This window comes from Scyliorhinus canicula, chromosome 2, assembly GCF_902713615.1.
Source record: "Scyliorhinus canicula chromosome 2, sScyCan1.1, whole genome shotgun sequence".
In the NCBI taxonomy this organism is placed as follows: Eukaryota; Metazoa; Chordata; class Chondrichthyes; order Carcharhiniformes; family Scyliorhinidae; genus Scyliorhinus; species Scyliorhinus canicula.
In genome coordinates this window covers 210,826,485-210,844,193 of record NC_052147.1, presented here as the reverse complement: position 1 = coordinate 210,844,193, position 17,709 = coordinate 210,826,485, and the positions used below count along the sequence as shown (strand labels likewise).

The window sequence follows — 17,709 nt, the reverse complement described above, 5'->3', positions numbered from 1 at the left end:
TCCACCTAGAATCACTACAGTACCGAAGGAGGCCATTCAGCCCAACGAGTCTGCAGCAACTCTCCGAAACAGCACTCTCACAAGGACCAATCCCCTACCCTATCCCCATAACCCCACCTAACCTTTGGACACTAAGGGGCAATTTAGCACGGACAATCCACCTAACTTGCATATCATTGGACAGTGGGAGGAAACGGGAGCACCTGGAGGAAACCCACGCAGACACGGGGAGAAGGTGCAAACACCACACAGACAGTCACCGTCACCCAAGGTCAGAATTGAACCCGGGTCCCTGGTGCTGAGACAGCAGTGCTAACCACTGTACCTGCGTGCTGCCCTGATGAACTGTAGCATGTGTGAAGTGTGCACCAGATAGTGTGCCAGGAGCCTCTTCACTAAAATGACCCACCGAGGTGAGAGTCTCTGGGATGGTGGAGGGTGCCCATGACAGGAGTGATGCCCGTGATAGCAGTGACACAAATTAATTTCTAGTGGTGGGCTGTGATTGACAGCTTCCACTATACAGGTACAACCTTGATTTATTCATCACCCTTCATGGGTGAGTGACTCTAAGTGCTGAAACCTCAATGTTTACAAACATCAACCCCATCAAAAAGAGGTAATTCAATCCAATCATTTACAATGTTTGTAAACATTGGGGTTTCAGCAGTTAGAATCACTCATCATGAAGGCAGATGAATGAATCGAGGCACAGCAAGGCTGTTTTGTGGAAGCTGTCAGTCACAGCTCATTACTAGAACTGAATGAATGGCTTGCAACTAATGGATCTGAGGCATTGAAACACAGTCACAGCTGTTCTCCTTCCAGCAATGGATACTTGGAACTTCCAAGTAAGTGTTGCAGCTGGAATTGTTTTCACTGCCATTGTCTGGACTGCTCTGGAGCTTCCAGTCAGGGGTCTATTTTCTTAGGCGGGGGTCCCTTTAGTCAGGGGGTGTCTGGGGGGGTGGGGGGTCACGGCTCCTTTAGTTGGGGGATCTCTGTGGGGTAGTCCCTTTAGTTAAGGAGTCTCTGTGGGTGGTTCCTTCAGTGAGGGGGCCCAATGGCATCTCCATATTCATTGGGTCCCTGTGGGGGGTCTCTTTAGTTAGGGGGTCTCTGTGGGGGTTCCTTCCGTTAGGGGGTTCCGGGAGGTTCTTCCTATTCATGGGGCCCTATGGGGGGATCTCCCTATGAAGGGGGTTCCTGGGGTCATCTTATTAAGGGGTTCCCAATGGGGTCTCCCTATTCATGGGGCAACGGGATTCTTCCTATTAAAAGGGTTCCTGTGATCTCCATATTAAGGGGTCCCGGGGGGGGTCTCTTTATTAAGGGGATCCCTTAGGGGGGCCTCCTTATTAAGGATGTCTGTTGGGGGGGGTTCTCCCATTTTGGGGATCATCTGAGACAGCGTGTGGGAAGAGTTTGGTAGAGAATGGGTGTGTAGGTTGTGCAGTGGTGGGATAAGGTGGCCTTCGGATGGATTTGGGGGCAACTCCCTTAAGAGTTTACCCTCTTGGCCCACTATGAAGACCACCATTTCAAACACACGCTTGGTGAGACCTGTAGGAATCCCCGCCCACGTGATTCCCGGCCCAGGGAACCGGAGAATCACGGAGGCCCGAGATTAGGGTGCTGCTAAATGGATGGAAATGGGTCATTTGCTTAATTTACGTCCTCACGTTGGCACGCGGGCATAAACCTCAATCCTGCCGCCAACAGGGGTTCGGAGCATCGGGTTCGCAATCGGCTCCCTCTGACACTCAGCACCGATCCTGTTTATTCAATTCTCTGTCCCCTCGGGAAACATGTTTTGAGTGTCCTGGAGCGCTTTGGGTCCTTTGGGGTGGAGGTCAGCTTCTTCGCCCTCCCTCCTCCCCTGTGCCCTGGCATGGATGGGAGATCGAATGGAGTTCCTGTATTTGGAGAAGGGGAAATTTGCTCTGAGAGGGGTAGATGAGGGGTTCCACCAGAGATGGGGCTCGATTGTCTTGCACTTTGGGGATCTGATTGCCGCCAAGGAGTGAGGGGGAGATAATTTGGGGGGGGGGGGGGGGGGGGGTGTTGTTGAGGTTGTGTTTATTTGTTGTAAAAATGTTGAAAATTTGAATAAAAATATTTTTCAAAACAAAAAATTCCACCAGCTCTGATGGTGGGAATTTGAATCCATTTCCCTATGACAATAAAAACAGAAAATGCTGGAAAACTTCAGCCGGATAGCATCATTTGTGGAGAGAGATACAGAGCTTAGCGTTTTGAGTCCGTAACAGCACGATAGCGGGAAGAGGAGTTATTGCAACTTGTTAAGATTGAGTACATAAGAATGGAACCATATAAGAGCAGGCCCACCCAGCTGAATGTCAGTAGTGAGGCATTGGAGGAGGATGGTGTCATCAACTCAGTCAAAGACTTTAGACAGGTCGAGATGGGCGGAGAGGGAAAGTTTACCTTTGTCTTGATCGTACTGTGACTTTGATAAGAGCTCTTTCAGCGGTGTAGCAAGCGTGGAAACCTGATTGGAGAAAATTAAACATGGGGGCGGATTTTACATGGGGAATTAGTTCCCTGCCACCTCCCCAACTGAAGTTCTGTCAGCACCATGCCCAGCAGAAACCCAGCTGCCTTGCAACGATGTTAAACTGGGGGCAGCCTTAATTGGTCACAGTGGAACTTCCACCCCCATATGGGAGTACGTCCTGCTCTAGAGAGCGACCGGTTAATCTAATTGGCTGGCAGCAATGTTGGCCCATCAGCAACAGGGTCGAGTAGTGACCACTGCTGGGCTACAAGCAGTCCTCAGAGAAGACGTATAGCTGCCCTGTTCCTGCACGACAGCAGCCCGTTCAGTGAAAGCTGCCTGCCTAGCTTCCACTTTTGCCTGCCACACGTCATGGCAGAGGTGGAATAAGGCCCTTAAATAGCCACTAATTGGCTACTTAAGGGCCTCACTACACCCGAGAATGAGTGGGCACCTGACACCTATCTGACAGGTCAGGGTGGATGGGAAGGACATGGTCAGGCCACCCATTTTATTTTTACAAGCGCTCTCATTTTCAAATGCGCCAGTGCGGGGACCATAAAATGCATCGCTTGGAGCTCTGGGAAAGATGGGCATGGATTTGGGCAGCAATCACACTTTCAAGTCTTTGGAAAGAAACAACGAGGTTGGAAATGAGGCTGCAGTTTGTAAGGAGGGTAAGTTCAAGAGTTAGTTTGTTGAGGAGAGGGATCATGATGACAGATTTAAAGAAAAGGGACAGCATCTGAAATGAGAGAACTATGAACAATATTGGCTAGCCTGGGGATCAGGAGGGGAAGTTAATGTGATCAGCAGTTCAGTGGGCTAAAGCGAAGGGATCAAAGTGTGAATGGTATCATAAGGATCAATACTTAAACAATTTATTTTGTATTCTCGATATTTCACTGTCAAACAGCTTTATGTCGTATTTTGAAATGCTTTAATCTTTATTTCAGCACTGCAGTCACCAATCGATTACCAGAGAAAGGAACTTGGTCCATGCTCCTTCAGCAAGGCAGGAGCAAGAAGAATGTCCCAACCCACCCTCAGGCCACATGCTTCTAATGGCAGTACAGGCTTCAATGGGCAATAACAGCATGGAGGCAAATACAAACAAAAACCAAGGTACCTACAAATTGCAAAGAATTCCTTCAACTTCATTTAATAACAGATAACTAGCACACATCAATAATTAAAACATGGTAATGGTTACCCCATACTACTACATATATTAAACTAATCACACTCAGACTAGGGAGGCAGTGATATTGTCACTGGAGTAGTGAACCAGAAACCCAGAGTAATGCTCTGGGGTGCCAGTTCAAATCCCGCCACTGCAGATGGTGAAATTTTAATTCAATAAAAATCTGGAATTAAAAGTCAAATTAAACCATTCTCGATTGTCGTAAAATCCATCTGGTTCACTAACGTCCTTTAAGGAAGGAAATCTGGCATCCTTACCTGGTCTGGCATGGTCTACATGACCCACAGCAATGTGGTTGACTCTTAACTGCCCCCGTGGGAGGCGTGGTGGCGTAGTGGTTAGCATTACTCACGACGCTGAGGACACAGGTTCGATCCTGGCCCCGGGTCACCTTCCATGTGGAGTTTGTACATTCACCCCCACAATCCAAAGATGTGCAGGGTAGGTGGATTGGCCATGCTAATTTGCCCTTAATTGGAAAAAAAAGGATTGGGTATTTTAAATTTTTTTTAAAACTGCCCCCAATCGGGGATGGGCAATAAATGCTGGCACGGCCTGCGATGCCCACGACCCACAACCCAAAAACAACTTTTAAAAATGAAACACCTCAACTAAGTTATTAAACTTTTTTTAACAGTATGAACAACCATGCTCACTGACATTCAGTCTTGGTTCCAGTAGGGCTATTCAGCTCCTGGCCTTATTTCAAATATGGAGAAAAGAGCAGAGCTCAAGAGGTGAGCAGAGAGTAACGTCCTTGACATAAAGGCATAATTTAACGGAGTATGGCACCAGGGAACACCAGCAAAAGAGGAGTCAATGAGAATCAGGAGGGAAACTGTCCACCTGTTGGAGTCATACCTGGCACAAAAGAAAATGGTTGTGGCCCCAGTAGTCCGTTTTGGACTACGTAACCGAGGATGGCCAAACGGCCTGTGCGGAACACACACTTCTCCTTGTTATACGTGAGGTTAAGGAGGGATGCAGCGTGGAGGAATTTAGCAAGGTTGGCGTCATGGTCCTGCTGGTCATGGCCGCAGATGGTGACATTGTCTAAGGACGGAAAAGTGGCCTGCAGTCCGTACCGGTCAACCATTCGGTCTATTTCTCGTTGAAATACGGAGACCCCGTTTGTGACGCCAAAGGGAACCCTAAGAAATTGGTACAGGCGACCGTCCGCCTCGAAGGCAGTGTAGGGACGGTCCAATTTACGGATGGGGAGCTGGTGGTAGGCGGATTTCAGGTCAGTTGTAGAGAAGACCGGGTACTGTGCAATCTGATTGACCATATCAGATATGCGGGGGAGTGGGTACGCGTCGAGCTGCGTGTACCGGTTGATGGTCTGGCTGTAGTCCACGACCATCCTGTGCTTCTCCCCAGTTTTAACCACCACCACTTGAGCTCTCCAGGGATTATTGCTGGCCTCGATAATAACCTCCTGAAGCAGCCGCTGGACTTCGGACCTGATGAAGGTCTTGTCCTGGGTGCTGTACCGTCTGCTCCTGGTGGCAACGGGCTTGCAATCTGCGGTCAGATTGGCAAAGAGGGAGGGAGGCTCGACCTTGAGGGTCACGAGGCCGCAAACGGTGAGGGGAGGTAGGGGTCCGCCGAATTTGAGAGTGAGGCTCTGGAGGTTGCATTGAAAGTCCAGGCCAAGTAAGAGTGACGTGCAGAGGTTGGGGAGAATGTACAGGCGGAAACAGTCGAATTCCACACACTGTACAGTAAGTTTAACCAGCCAGGAACCCCGGATCGGGACAGAGTGGGAACCGGAGGCTAGGGAGATCTGCCGGTTGGCGGGGTGGACCGCAAGGGAGTAGCGCCTTACCGTGTCCGGGTGAATGAAGCTCTCAGTGCTCCCGGAGTCGATGAGGCAGGAGGTCACATGGCCGTTGACGAGCGCCATCGTGGAAGAGGGTGCCAGGTTGCGAGGATGGGACTGGTCGAGCGTAACGGAGGCGAGTAGCAGGCGATCGGCAGCCGAGTCTGATGAGTCCGACGAGTAGCGGCAGCGACCCGGGCCCCGTGATCCTGTCCCGAGGGGAGGACAAAATGGTAGCGTCTGAAGTACCTGTGTGGAAGAAGATGTCGGCGGACACAATTACGGCGCCCATGGAGCGCACGTTGGGGGACAGGACAAGATGGTGGCACCCATGGAATGCACATGGAGGCGGAGGGTGAAGATGGCGGCACCCATGGTGCGCACATGGAGGGGGCGGCGAGAGATGGCGGCGCCCACTGATCGCACGTGGGGTCGGGGGCAGCGGACGGCAGGGCCCATTGTGCGATCGGCTGAGACGAGGGGGGAATGCGGGCGCGATAGCGTCAACCGTCCGGGACTGACACACCGCTGCAAAGTGGCTTTTCTTGCCACAAGCTTTGCAGGTCGCGGTGCGGGCCGGGCAGCGCTGGCGGGGATGGTTCTGCTGACCACAGAAGTAGCATCGGGGACTCCCAGGGTGCGCGGTGCGGCGAGCAGCGCAGGCATAGTGCGCGGGGGCGGCTGCTGGGGGGGCCGGTTGCAGGGTCCACGAGTGGTGGGCCTGGGGGGCCATTTGCAGGGTGAACGAGGGGTAGGACAGGTGGGCCGAGTGGCTAGCAGGGTAGGATCGTGCACTACGGGAGGCGGCTGTCATTGATAGCGCCAGTGCCTTTGTAGCCGCGAGATCGAGGGCGGCCCCTTCCAGCAGTCGTTGCCGGATGGGGTCCGATGCAATGCCCGTAACAAAGGCATCCCGCATGAGTAAGTCAGAATGTTCCGTGGCCTTGAGGGCCTGGCAGTCGCAGTCTCATACTAGAGGTATAAGGGCCCTCCAGAAGTCCTCAATCGACTCACCCGACTGTTGGACGCGAATAGAGAGTAGATGTCTCGCAAACAGATTGTTTGTCGACTGTGCGTAGTTTTCCTTGAGCAGTTCCATGGCCCTGGCGTAGTCAGGCGCATCTCAAATTAGCGGAAAGACGATGGAGCTGAGTCTTGAGTAAAGAAGCTGTCGTTTTCGAGCCTCCGTCAGGGGGAGGGTCCGCTGAAGAGATGTAGGCCTCGAAGACTGCAAGCCAGTGAACAAAGTCTTTCTTGGCGTGGGGCGACTGCGGATCCAGCTGCAGGCGGTCAGGTTTGATCCTGATGTCCATGGTGTAAGGAAAATCTCACAGCAATAAATTGTGGCACTAACAATTGTACACAAAGACTCGAGTGAAGTACAAGAGAGGCTTTATTGCTGTGAGATGCTATTTCTCCGGCGGCAGCTGTAGAATAGTATCTCAGTGAAGCTAGCGCATATTTATACACAAGCTCCCTGTTGGCGGAGCTAGCCGGCAGGGGCTTACCGGAGAAACCTGTATTACAGGTACGGCCATACATCCCCCTACTGCAAGCATGCATATGTACAGCGGTTGTATCACCACAAATACCATCCAGGATAAAGCAGTCTGCTTGTTTGGCACCCATTCATCACCTTCAACATCCACTCCTTCCGCCACCGTTACACAGTGAGAAGCAACGATGTCCAGGGACTAAGATGATTTACCTCCAACAACCACAACCATCTTCTTTTGTGCCAAGTATGACTCCAACAGGTGGACAGTTTTCCCCCTGATTCTCATTGACTCCTCTTTTGCTGGTGTTCCCTGGTGCCATACTCTGTTAAATGATGCCTTTATGTCAAGGACGTTACTCTCTGCTCACCTCTTGAGCTCAGCTCTTTTCTCCATATTTGAAATGCACTGCAGCAACTCATCGAGTCTCCTCCTTCAACAGCACCTTCCAAATCCATAACCCTCACCAGCTGGAAGATCAAGGGTAGCATATACATGGGAACACCATCACCTGCAAGTTCCTCTCCAAGCCACTCGCCATCCTGATGTGGAACTATATCGCTGTTCAATTTACTGTTGCTACGTCAAAATCCTGAAACTCCCTTCCTAGCAGCACCGTGGATGTTCCTATACCACATGGTGGTTCATGAAGGCAGCTCACCATCATCTTCTCAAGGGCAATTAGGGATGGGCAATAAAAATGTTGGCCTAGCCAGCGATACCCACTTCCCATTAATTTTCTCAGTAGTTTCTAATCACCAGCGATTCACAGATTTCACCTGAGCCACCGTGAGAGATGAGGATTAGAAAAGGATACCGTAACGTCATTAAGGGGACAAGAGGAGGGGGAAATAAGGGGAGAATTAGTTGCTAATCAGTTAATACTTTACTGGGAAATACTTTACTTTGCATTTCCAAAAATGAGGTTGCTGTATTATGATCATGGTCTGCTCTTCTATCAGCCCTCTTAAAAGCAGACACCAATCTGCAACCATTGTCTGTGGAGGTTTCACAGTACTGCATTTCCAGTCCATTCCCATAATGTTACATTTAAGTAGCTGAGGACAGCGGGAGTTTCATAATCATTCCCTTTTCTGGAATCCCTGTAGGTTACTTTATATTATTTTGAAGTACTCAGCAGCCTTCATTGAGAATGGGCAGCATGGGTTCGACAAATATAACTAAAGTGCCATCCAGTGGTCAGTCTGAGAAATGATAACCATTTGGGTTATCCAGTATGCATCTGCAAACTGAATGCTGGTTACAAAGTTCCACAATTTATGATTGTAATAATCTGCTGTAGCATACGGTTCATTCTTTAATACTGCATTGAATCTGTCCCATTCTTTGTTGGTTCTAGATTTGAGTAAAGGCTCTAATGCACTGCTGAATGAGAAGTGAGAGTCCTCTCCGACACTTATAGGGACCGATATAGATGTCTCACTCAACATTCCAGGAAGCCTTCTTGTACAGCTGATTTTTATTTTTTGTAACAAAGGAGATTGGTTTGCATTTAATGTAGTGCTGGTGACATTGATTCATTGATAAATACTTTTGAAAACCGTTTGGGTAATACTGTAGACTTTAATTATTATTTTACACTTTTAATGTAGGAGGTATTGGGATATTAAGACGATTCATGATTTATTATTTGAAATATTTTAATATGTCAGAATATCACAGCATTCTGTATTTTAATTGCTATTATTAATAAATCAATATGTGCAATGTATATGTGTGCAGCTTTGATATGCATAATGCATGTGTATAAATGGACAAAAGATGTCAACATAGACAAGACAATTTATATTATACAGTTATAGTTAGATATCTGAAACTGTGAATGGATTGATTATGTGAATGCAGTGAGTTACTTCAGTGTAATTTGTGTGATTTTGTGCATCTATTCACAGTCATTTTGCTGTATCCTTTTCAGTGGACACAAAGGATTATTATTTTCAGACATTTTGCTGAAATCAATAAATAAAATTTCTATTTGTTATTTTCATTGGGTGTATCATTTTCTTGAGTATTTTGAAACAATATGCAATATAAGGCTTTCTCTAGAAATAAAAAATCCAAAATTGTGAATTGCATTTCGAGACACCAGAACTGAAAGATTAAATCAATCGGGGAAGATTGAACCAGCTGGATTGTTTTTTTCTTAAAAAGAGGTATGACCTCTGGTTGTGGGTCTGGAGTCACATGTCGGCCAGACCAGGTAAAGATCGCAGATTTCCCTTCCTAAAGGATATTAGTGAACCAGATGGGTTCTTGCAACAATCGATGATTGTCTCAGAATTACTAAGACTAGTAGTTTTCAATTCCAAATTTATTAACTGAATTCAAATTCCACCAGCTGCCATAGTGGGATCTAAGCCCATGTCCCTAGAACATTAACCTTGGCCTCTGGATTACTAGTCCAGTGACAATTCCACTACGTCACTATCCCTCCTCCTTTATGATAAATAAAAGTCTATATATGTGGGTTATCTGAAATAAAATGAGAAAATGCCGAAAATACACAATAGATTTGATAGCATCTGAAAATTGAAAATTTGGGTCAGCTTTCAATGTGGACCTTTTCTGATACATCTTCTAATAAACTAATTTAATATTTGTCATAATATGCAGTCTGTTTTTAATATGGACCTTCCATGGCAATGCTCATGGTGAAAAGGATACACTGAAAACTCTCTGAAATTAAATACTTTTCTTATATCTCTTTATTCATAATTTTCACTGCCTGCTTTGATTTCTAATTCCCTTCCCAAGATTTATTTTGCATATTTCAGGTAAAAAGTGGAAAATGGGATTTGGGGTTTTGTACATGAGTACATTGAATATAAAACTATGCAAACAATTATTAATTTGTGAAAAACCTTAGTTAAGCCACAACTGAAGTATTGAATGGAGTTCTGGGCATCCCATGATAGGTAAAATACATGGAAAAGTGGTTTAAAACATTTTAACGCAAAAATTGTGGGTTATAATATAAGGATGTAAATAGTGAAAGAATGCTTACACTGATTGGCAAGTCAGGAATTTTAAAAGGGAACTTTTTCAAAACCAGTAAAAAATATAATTGTGAATTTGGCATCAGAATCCAAATGTAATATCAACCAATTCCAGGTGGATGTTCTACTTATGTCAAATCACAATGCAATGTTTTAAAACAATTTTGATTATCAACAACTAATGCACCTGTATGTTAAAATGTCAACATTACAATACTGTATGATGTATTAAAAATGAATTATGTAATATTTCAGTGATAAAGTATCTATAATATTAAACATTTTGTTTTAAACATGTTCAAAATATCTGCAAGCTTTGGGAATGTGTCTGTAGGGCAAAGTATCCAATATGTCCATGAAGCATGATGCATACTGATTTGTGTCATTTTTCGCAACCAATCATAAACCACTCAAACACATATAGAGACACACATACATACACAAACATACACACATGTAATTTCTCTTTACTATGCAAATTCAGAAAGAGGAAAGTTGCCCATGGAAGCCGAGCAGTGAATCATACCTGTTTAAAATATAGCTGAAGTAGACTGCAAAGGGGGTGTTTGAGTGCAGTATTCAAGATATTGCTATCCTAAGGCCTTCTGTAAAGGTACAGTTATACTTCTGCTTTTGTATTCAATTGTCCTATCTATAATACAGATGACATTTTGTTTGCTTTCACTACATCCTCACAGCACTATAAGGGTTTCAACGGAGAATCCTGCCCCAGATCTTTGTTTTTCTCCACAGCCTTGAGCAAACAATCCTGAATGCCATACATACGCATGGAGTTGCCAAAACCCAAATATGTCTCACAAAATGTAGTTATAGTGATAATGACACGAGTTGTGTGGCTTGTAAATAGGAATTTACAAACGTATCCCTTGTTGGTGAAAATTGGGCTGGAGAGTGATTACCACTCAGCAGAAAAAATAGGGTTACATGATTGGAGCTTAGTGTGCAATGAAGCATTGAAATAGCTTCACATAGGAATGCCATTGAAGATGTGGCTTAGAAGTTAACTAAGAAACATTAGAAACTATCAAGGAAATATTCAAACATGGGCTAATTTTATCAGAAAACCCAGAAGTCTAAAGTGCAGACCTAAGTGAAGGAAACACTTTCCAACTTTTTTTGCAATTCTATCAACTCCAATTCTTGCAATGAAAGCAAAATATATGTTTTTCATTTACACAGATTACAGAAATTATGTAGAATATGTGGTGCATAAATAGGCCATGCAGCGCAACTAGTCAATGCAATGTTTATGCTTCACTCCCTCCTGGAAATCTTTCCCATCTAAATCTATCATTATAACCTTCCACCCCATATCCTTAGAATCATAGAATTTACAGTGCAGAAGGAGGCCATTTGGCCCATAGAGTCTACACCAGCCCCTGAAAGAGCACCCAACCTAAGCCCACACCTCCACCCTATCCCCGTAACCCAGCAATCCCACCTAACCTTTTTTGGACACTACGGTGCAATTTAGCATGACCAATCCACCTAATCCGCACATCTTTGGACTGTGGGAGGAAACTAGAGCACCTGGAGGAAGACACAGGGAGAACATGCAGACTCCGCACAGACAGTGACCCAAGCCGGGAATCGAACCTGGGACCCTAGCGCCATGAAGCAACAGTGCTAACCACTGTGCTACCATGCCGCCCTTGTCTAGCTTCCCCTTAAATGCATCCAACTATTCCCTCCAAGCATTCCACGTGGTAGCAAGTTACACATTTTCACCACTCTTGGTTTTTAAAAATTATGGGCTCACTTCCTTTGTTCTTTCTTATGTTCTCCTACCACGTTTTGTTCACATTTAGGCTGCTCATTTTTCTTGTAAAGCTCTCACCACACTAGTTGAAAGGCTTTGTCATTCCCTATTTACCCTTTCAATTAGTTCATAAGATATATAGGAGCAGAATTAGGCCATTTGGCCATTCCATCGTGACTGATATGTTCCTCATCTGCTACCTACAATACAGATCAAGAGCTGGATTGCAAAATCAGCCAGAGTATCTCCTCCCTAGAACTCATGACCTGGGAACGGGAGTAGGCAATTTAGCCTCCTGAGCCTGCCACCCTCAATATCATAGCTGATTCCATCCTGGCCGCAACTTCACTGTCCTGCCCATTCTCCATAACCCTTCAAACTATTACCAATTAAAAATGTATCTAACTCCTCCTTAAATGTACTCACTGTCCACGCATCCATCACACTTTAGGGTAGCGAATTCCACAGATTCACAACTCTTTGGGAGATGTCGTTTTTCCTCAAATCTGTTTTAAATTTGCTACCTCTTATTCTACGATTCTGACCACTTGTTTTAGAATGCCCCACAAGAAGAAGCATCCTCTCCACTTCTACTCTATCCATATCTTTTAGCGTCTTGTATACCTCAATAAGATCTCCCCTCATTCTTCTAAACTCTAGGGGACCAAAACCGTGCACAATACTCCAGGTGCCATCTTAGCATTGCCTAAGCCTTAGGTCACAGGTCCCATCCCAGTTTAGCCGGAGCCCATGCCATCGGTAATGCTCCTTTCCTGTCCCAGAACTGGTAGCAGTGTCCCATGAAAAGATGCCCCTCTTTCCCACACCAGTCCTTTAGCCGTGTGTTAATTCTTCTGATCTTTCTGTTGCTGTGCCACTTTGCATGTGGCTCAGGGAATAATCCAGAGAGTAATACCCTCATGTCTTGCGTTTTAATTTAGAGCCCAAATCATGATTTTCTTTCAGCAGAGCCTCTTGTTTGTTCCAACGTGGACTGCAACTAGAGTTATCATATCCTTTCCAAGTTCCTCTCCACCTATTGTGAGATATCCCTGACCCTGGCATCAGGTAGGCACCACACTGTTCAGGATTTTTGTTCCGGGCCTCAGAGGATGTGTTCTATCCTCCTATTATAGAGACCTTTACTACAAGCACATTTTTATTTGGGTCATTCCCCCTGACAGCCTTCTGTGCTGCAATGCAGAAGTCTCCATTGTGGCTGTCCTCTGCAGTTTTTCTCCTTGTTCTCACAGTTGGCAAGTGCAACATACCTGTTGGACATGACCAGCATTTATTATAATAATCTTTATTGTCACAAGTAGGCTTACATTTACACTGAAATTAAGTTACTGTGAAAATCCCCAAGTTGCCACATTCCGGCGCCTGTTCGGGTACACTGAGGGAGAATTCAAAATGTCCAATTCACCTAACAAGCACGTCTTTGGGACTTATGGGGGGAAACCGGAGCGCCCGGAGGAAACTCACCCAGACAGAGGGAGAACGTGCAGACTCCACACAGACAGTGACCCAAGCTGGGAATCGAACCCGGGTCCCTGGCGCTGTGAATTAACAGTGCTAACCACTGTGCTGTATTTGAAAATGAAAAATGAAAATGAAAATCGCTTTATTGTCACGAGTAGGCTTCAATGAAGTTACTGTGAAAAGCCCCTAGTCGCCACCTGTCCGGGGAGGCTGGTACGGGAATCGAACCGTGCTGCTGGCCTGCTTGGTCTGCTTTAAAAGCCAGCGATTTAGCTGAGTGAGCTAAACCAGCCCCTCCTTCTCAACTTCTCCTAATTCAAGACCTTCCGGTGACGGCCATGGAGTGAGTGGTCTCACATTTGGTAGCTCCCGCTCGAGGTGAAATTGTTTGGTCCTTTTCACCCAATGCTTTTTTTAAAAATGTATTTATTCAAAATTTTTCAAAATGTTTTACAGAACACTCCAAAAAGGAAAATAATATAAAGAGAAAAGGGCAACATGCCAACCAAACAGAACAACTTAACCTTCTAAACGATAAACAGTTTAACAAATTAACACCCAACTCAAAACAAAATAGGGCAAGCGCCCCTTTCATAAAGGAAAATAAATCAGCCCCCCCCCCCCCCACCCCCACCCCCCCCACCCCTGGGTTGCTGCTGCTGCTGACCTCCACCTAACGTTCTGCGCGAAAGTCAAGGAACGGTTGCCACCGCCTGGAGAACCCCTGCAAGGACCCTCGCAAGGCAAACTTTATCTTCTCCAACCTAAGAAATCCCACCATGTCACTGACCCAAGCCTCCACACTTGGGGGCTTCACGTCCCTCCACAATAGCAAGACCCTTCTCTGGGCTACCAAGGAGGCAAAGGCCAGAACTCCGGCCTCTTTTGACTCCTGCACTCAGATCCTCCGATACCCCAAATAACGCTATCTCCCAACTCGGTTTTACCCGAGTGTCCGAGACCTTGGACATGACCTTTGCAAAGCCCTTCCAGAACTCCGCAAGTGCCGGGCATGCCCAGAACATATGGACGTGGTTTGCTGGGCTCCCCGAGCACCTCACACATCTGTCCTCCACCCCAAAAAACTTACTCATCCTCGCCCCTGTCATATGCACCCTGTGTAACACTTTAAACTGGATCAGGCTGAGCCTGGCGCAAGATGAGGAGGAATTGACCCTGCACAGGCCCTCATCCAGCTCCTCACCCAGCTCCTCCTCCCATTTGCCCTTCACTTTTCACCCAATGTTAGGGGGTGCTGGTGAAAAGTGCATGAACAGTGAAAGACAAGGGGCAGGATTCTCCGACCCCCCCCACCGGGCCGGAGAATCACCGGGGGGGGGGGGGGGCGGCGTGAATCCCGCCCCCGCTGGCTGCTGAATTCTCCAGCGCCGGGGTTTTGGCAGGGGCGGGAATCGCGCTGCGCCAGTCAGCGGCCACTGGCAGCGCCACCCCCAGCGATTCTCCGGCCTGCGATGGGCCGAGCGGCCGCCCGTTTTAGTCCGGTCCCGCTGGTGTAAATTAGACCTGGTACTTACCGGCGGGACCTGGCTCTGCGGGGGGCCTCCAACGTCCTCTGGGGGGCACGGAGGGATCTGGCCCCAGGGGGTGCACCCACGGTGGCCTGGCCCGCGATCGGGGCCCACCGATCCGCAGGCGGGCCTGTGCCGTTGGGACACTCTTTCTCTCCACACCGGCCGCTGTCAACCTCCGCCATGGCCGGTGCGGAGACGAACCCCCCTGCGCATGCGCTGGTGCTCCCGCGCATGCGCCGGCCGGTGGAGGCCCTAAGGCGCTGGATGGTGCAGCACCAAGCCCTTTGATGCCAGCTGGCGGGGCGCTAACCCCGCTGGTGCCGGTGTAGCCCCTGAAGGTGTGGCGGACTCCGCACTTTCCGGGCGGCCCAACGCCGGAGTGGTTCACGCCACTACTCGGCGCCGGGACCGCCTTCCCCGCCGGGTAGGGGAGAATCCCGCCCAAGAAATTCTCCTCTGCTGGGACTGGTTTATGACTTATTAAATGAGGAGTGTAACAAACAGTCTGGCTGGGAGGACTTTCGAAGTGCGACAGAAGGAAAGATGGCGGAGGGCTCTGGGGTTGCGTTACCCACTCAGTTGTCTACCAAGCAATTGGTGGGATTTTCGAATGCCAAGTTCCAGCAGCAGAGGTAAGAGACCTTGGTGGACCTGGCTAAGGTGGTGGAACCGATCAGGGCGGCCATTGAGAGAGTGGTGCAAAGGCTGGATATGCAGAATCCGGTGCTCCAGAAGGTGGAGGAGTCGGTGATGGAGCATGAGGATCGGTTGGCCTCATTGGAGGCGGAGATGGTGCTCATGGTAGAGGGCCAGAAGCAGCTGAGGAGAAGGTGGAGGACCTGAAGAATCGCCCCAGGAGACAAAATCTCTGGATTGCAGGGCAGCTTGAGGGCCATAAAGTATGTGGCGAGGAGTTTTGAGAAGTAGATGGGGGAGGGGGTCGTGACCATTCTCCTGAGGTGGAGCAAGCGCACAGGACATTGAGGAGGAGGCCAAAGACAGGGAGCAGCCAAGGGCGATGGTGGTGCGGTTGCATCGTTTTCAGGATAAGAAGATTCTGCGGTGGACGAAGAAGGCGAGAGAGTGTACCTGGGAAGGAAACATGGTCTGAGGACTTGGATGCGAAATTGGCCAAGCGGCGGGCTGGATTCAACAGGGTCAAGGTAGCCCTCTACAAGAAAGGAGTGAAGTTTAGGATGCTGTGACTTTGTGCATGGGGGAGGGGCGAAGTGGTGGTATTGGGATAGAGGGAATGTTGATGTGGGTGGAGTTGGTGTGGCACATTTGGTTATGGGGAGATGGTGGCGGACATCTTGGGAGGCCCAGGCATGGACCTGGGAGAACTGATTAAAGAGGGACGAAGGCTGATCAGGGAGGTGGGTGCGGGGAGAAGCCTTCCCCCCCCCCCCCCCCCCCCCCCCCCCGGCCCCCCGGCCCAGTTAATTACGTGGAACATTTGGGGGCTGAATGGGTTGGTTAAGAAGCCTCACATTTCACTCATTTACGGGGCTTGAAGGCAGACGTGGTGTTTCTTCAGGAGCCGCATTTGAAGGTGGGGGACCAAATGAGGTGGAGGAAGGGTGGTCCATTTCAGAGTTGGATATGAAGACAAGGTGGGTGACAGTGTTGATCAATAAGAGGGTGGCTTTTGGGGTGGGAAGTATGGTGACAGATCCTGAGACAAGGTTTGTGATGGTGAGTGGAGTTTTTGAGGCGAGTGTTGGCAAAGATTCCGGATCTGGCCACTCACCGGCTGATTATGGGGGTGATTTAAATACATTGCTTGATCCTAGGCTGGACTGGTCCTGCCCCAGGTCCCTGAGGGTGTCAGCTATGGCAAAGAAGCTGTTGGGGTTTATAGAGTGAATGGGAGGGGCAGACCCGTGGAAGTTTGGGATACCGAAGATGAAAGAACTTTTGTGCTTATCACACATCCACCGGGCGTACTCCCAAATTGATTTCTTTGTCCCTAACAAGGCACTACAGGGAGGGATGTTGGATCGGAGTATTCGGCAATTGTGGTGGCTGACCACAGACCGCACTGGGTGGATTTGCGGGTGGCAAAAGGGAGTACCAATGGCCGCAATGGAGGTTTGATGTGGGATATTGGCAGGCAAGGAGGTTTGCAAGAAGATAGGGGTGGCTATCCGTAATTATGTGGAGCAGAATAAGATGGGGGTGTCGCTGAGGGTGGCGGTAAGGGGGAGTTTATCTCATTCCGGGTGCACAATGTGAGGGTGGAGCAGGCTGAGAGTTTGAGCTCGGTGGAGGCCATTCTGAGGGTTAACAAGAGGTGGTGCCTGAGCAGGTATTGTTGAAGGAGAGACAGAAGCTCCAGATGGAGTTTGGGCTTGTGTCCATGGGAAAGATGGTGAGGCAGCCGCGCAGGGCAGGGGGGCAATATATGAGTAAGGAGAGAAAGCCAGCAGAATGCTTGTGCATCAGTTGATGAGGCAGGTGGCAGCGAGGGAAATTGGGAGAATGAGAGATGGAGGGGGCACAGTGGTAACTGTGCTGGAGGAGGTTGAATGGGGTTTTGCCGACGGTAGGGAATGAGGGGATGAGACAGTTTCTGGATGGGCTGGAGTTCACAAGGGTGACAAACGCAAAGATGCAGAGACTGGCGGCCTCAATCGGGCTGAGGGAGGTACTGGATTGCATGAGGTTGATGCAGACGGGGAAGGCCTCAGGTCTGGATGGGTTTCCAGCCAATATCTACAAGAAGTTTGCATCAGAGCTGGAGCCCCTGCTTGTTGAGATGTATAATAATTCCATGGTGAGGGATGAGCTCATCCCCCCCCCCCACTCCCCTCTCCCCCACATTGTCTCAGGCCTCGATAGCGCTCTTTTTAAAGAAG

At 48.3% G+C, this 17,709-nt stretch overlaps 1 protein-coding gene across 2 annotated transcripts in view; it reads left to right on the top strand.

Moving 5' to 3' along the window:
* LOC119961934 (kalirin-like) overlaps positions 1–9,048 on the top strand; it is a 107,495-nt gene extending 98,447 nt beyond the window's left edge. For both annotated transcript variants that reach the window (XM_038789516.1, XM_038789515.1), the window contains 2 exons: positions 3,475–3,643; positions 8,401–9,048. In XM_038789516.1, the coding sequence (XP_038645444.1) occupies positions 3,475–3,611 (137 nt within the window). In that variant the 3' untranslated portion in view covers positions 3,612–3,643; positions 8,401–9,048. The remainder of the gene's footprint in view (positions 1–3,474; positions 3,644–8,400) is intronic.
* Positions 9,049–17,709: the final 8,661 nt, after the last annotated feature.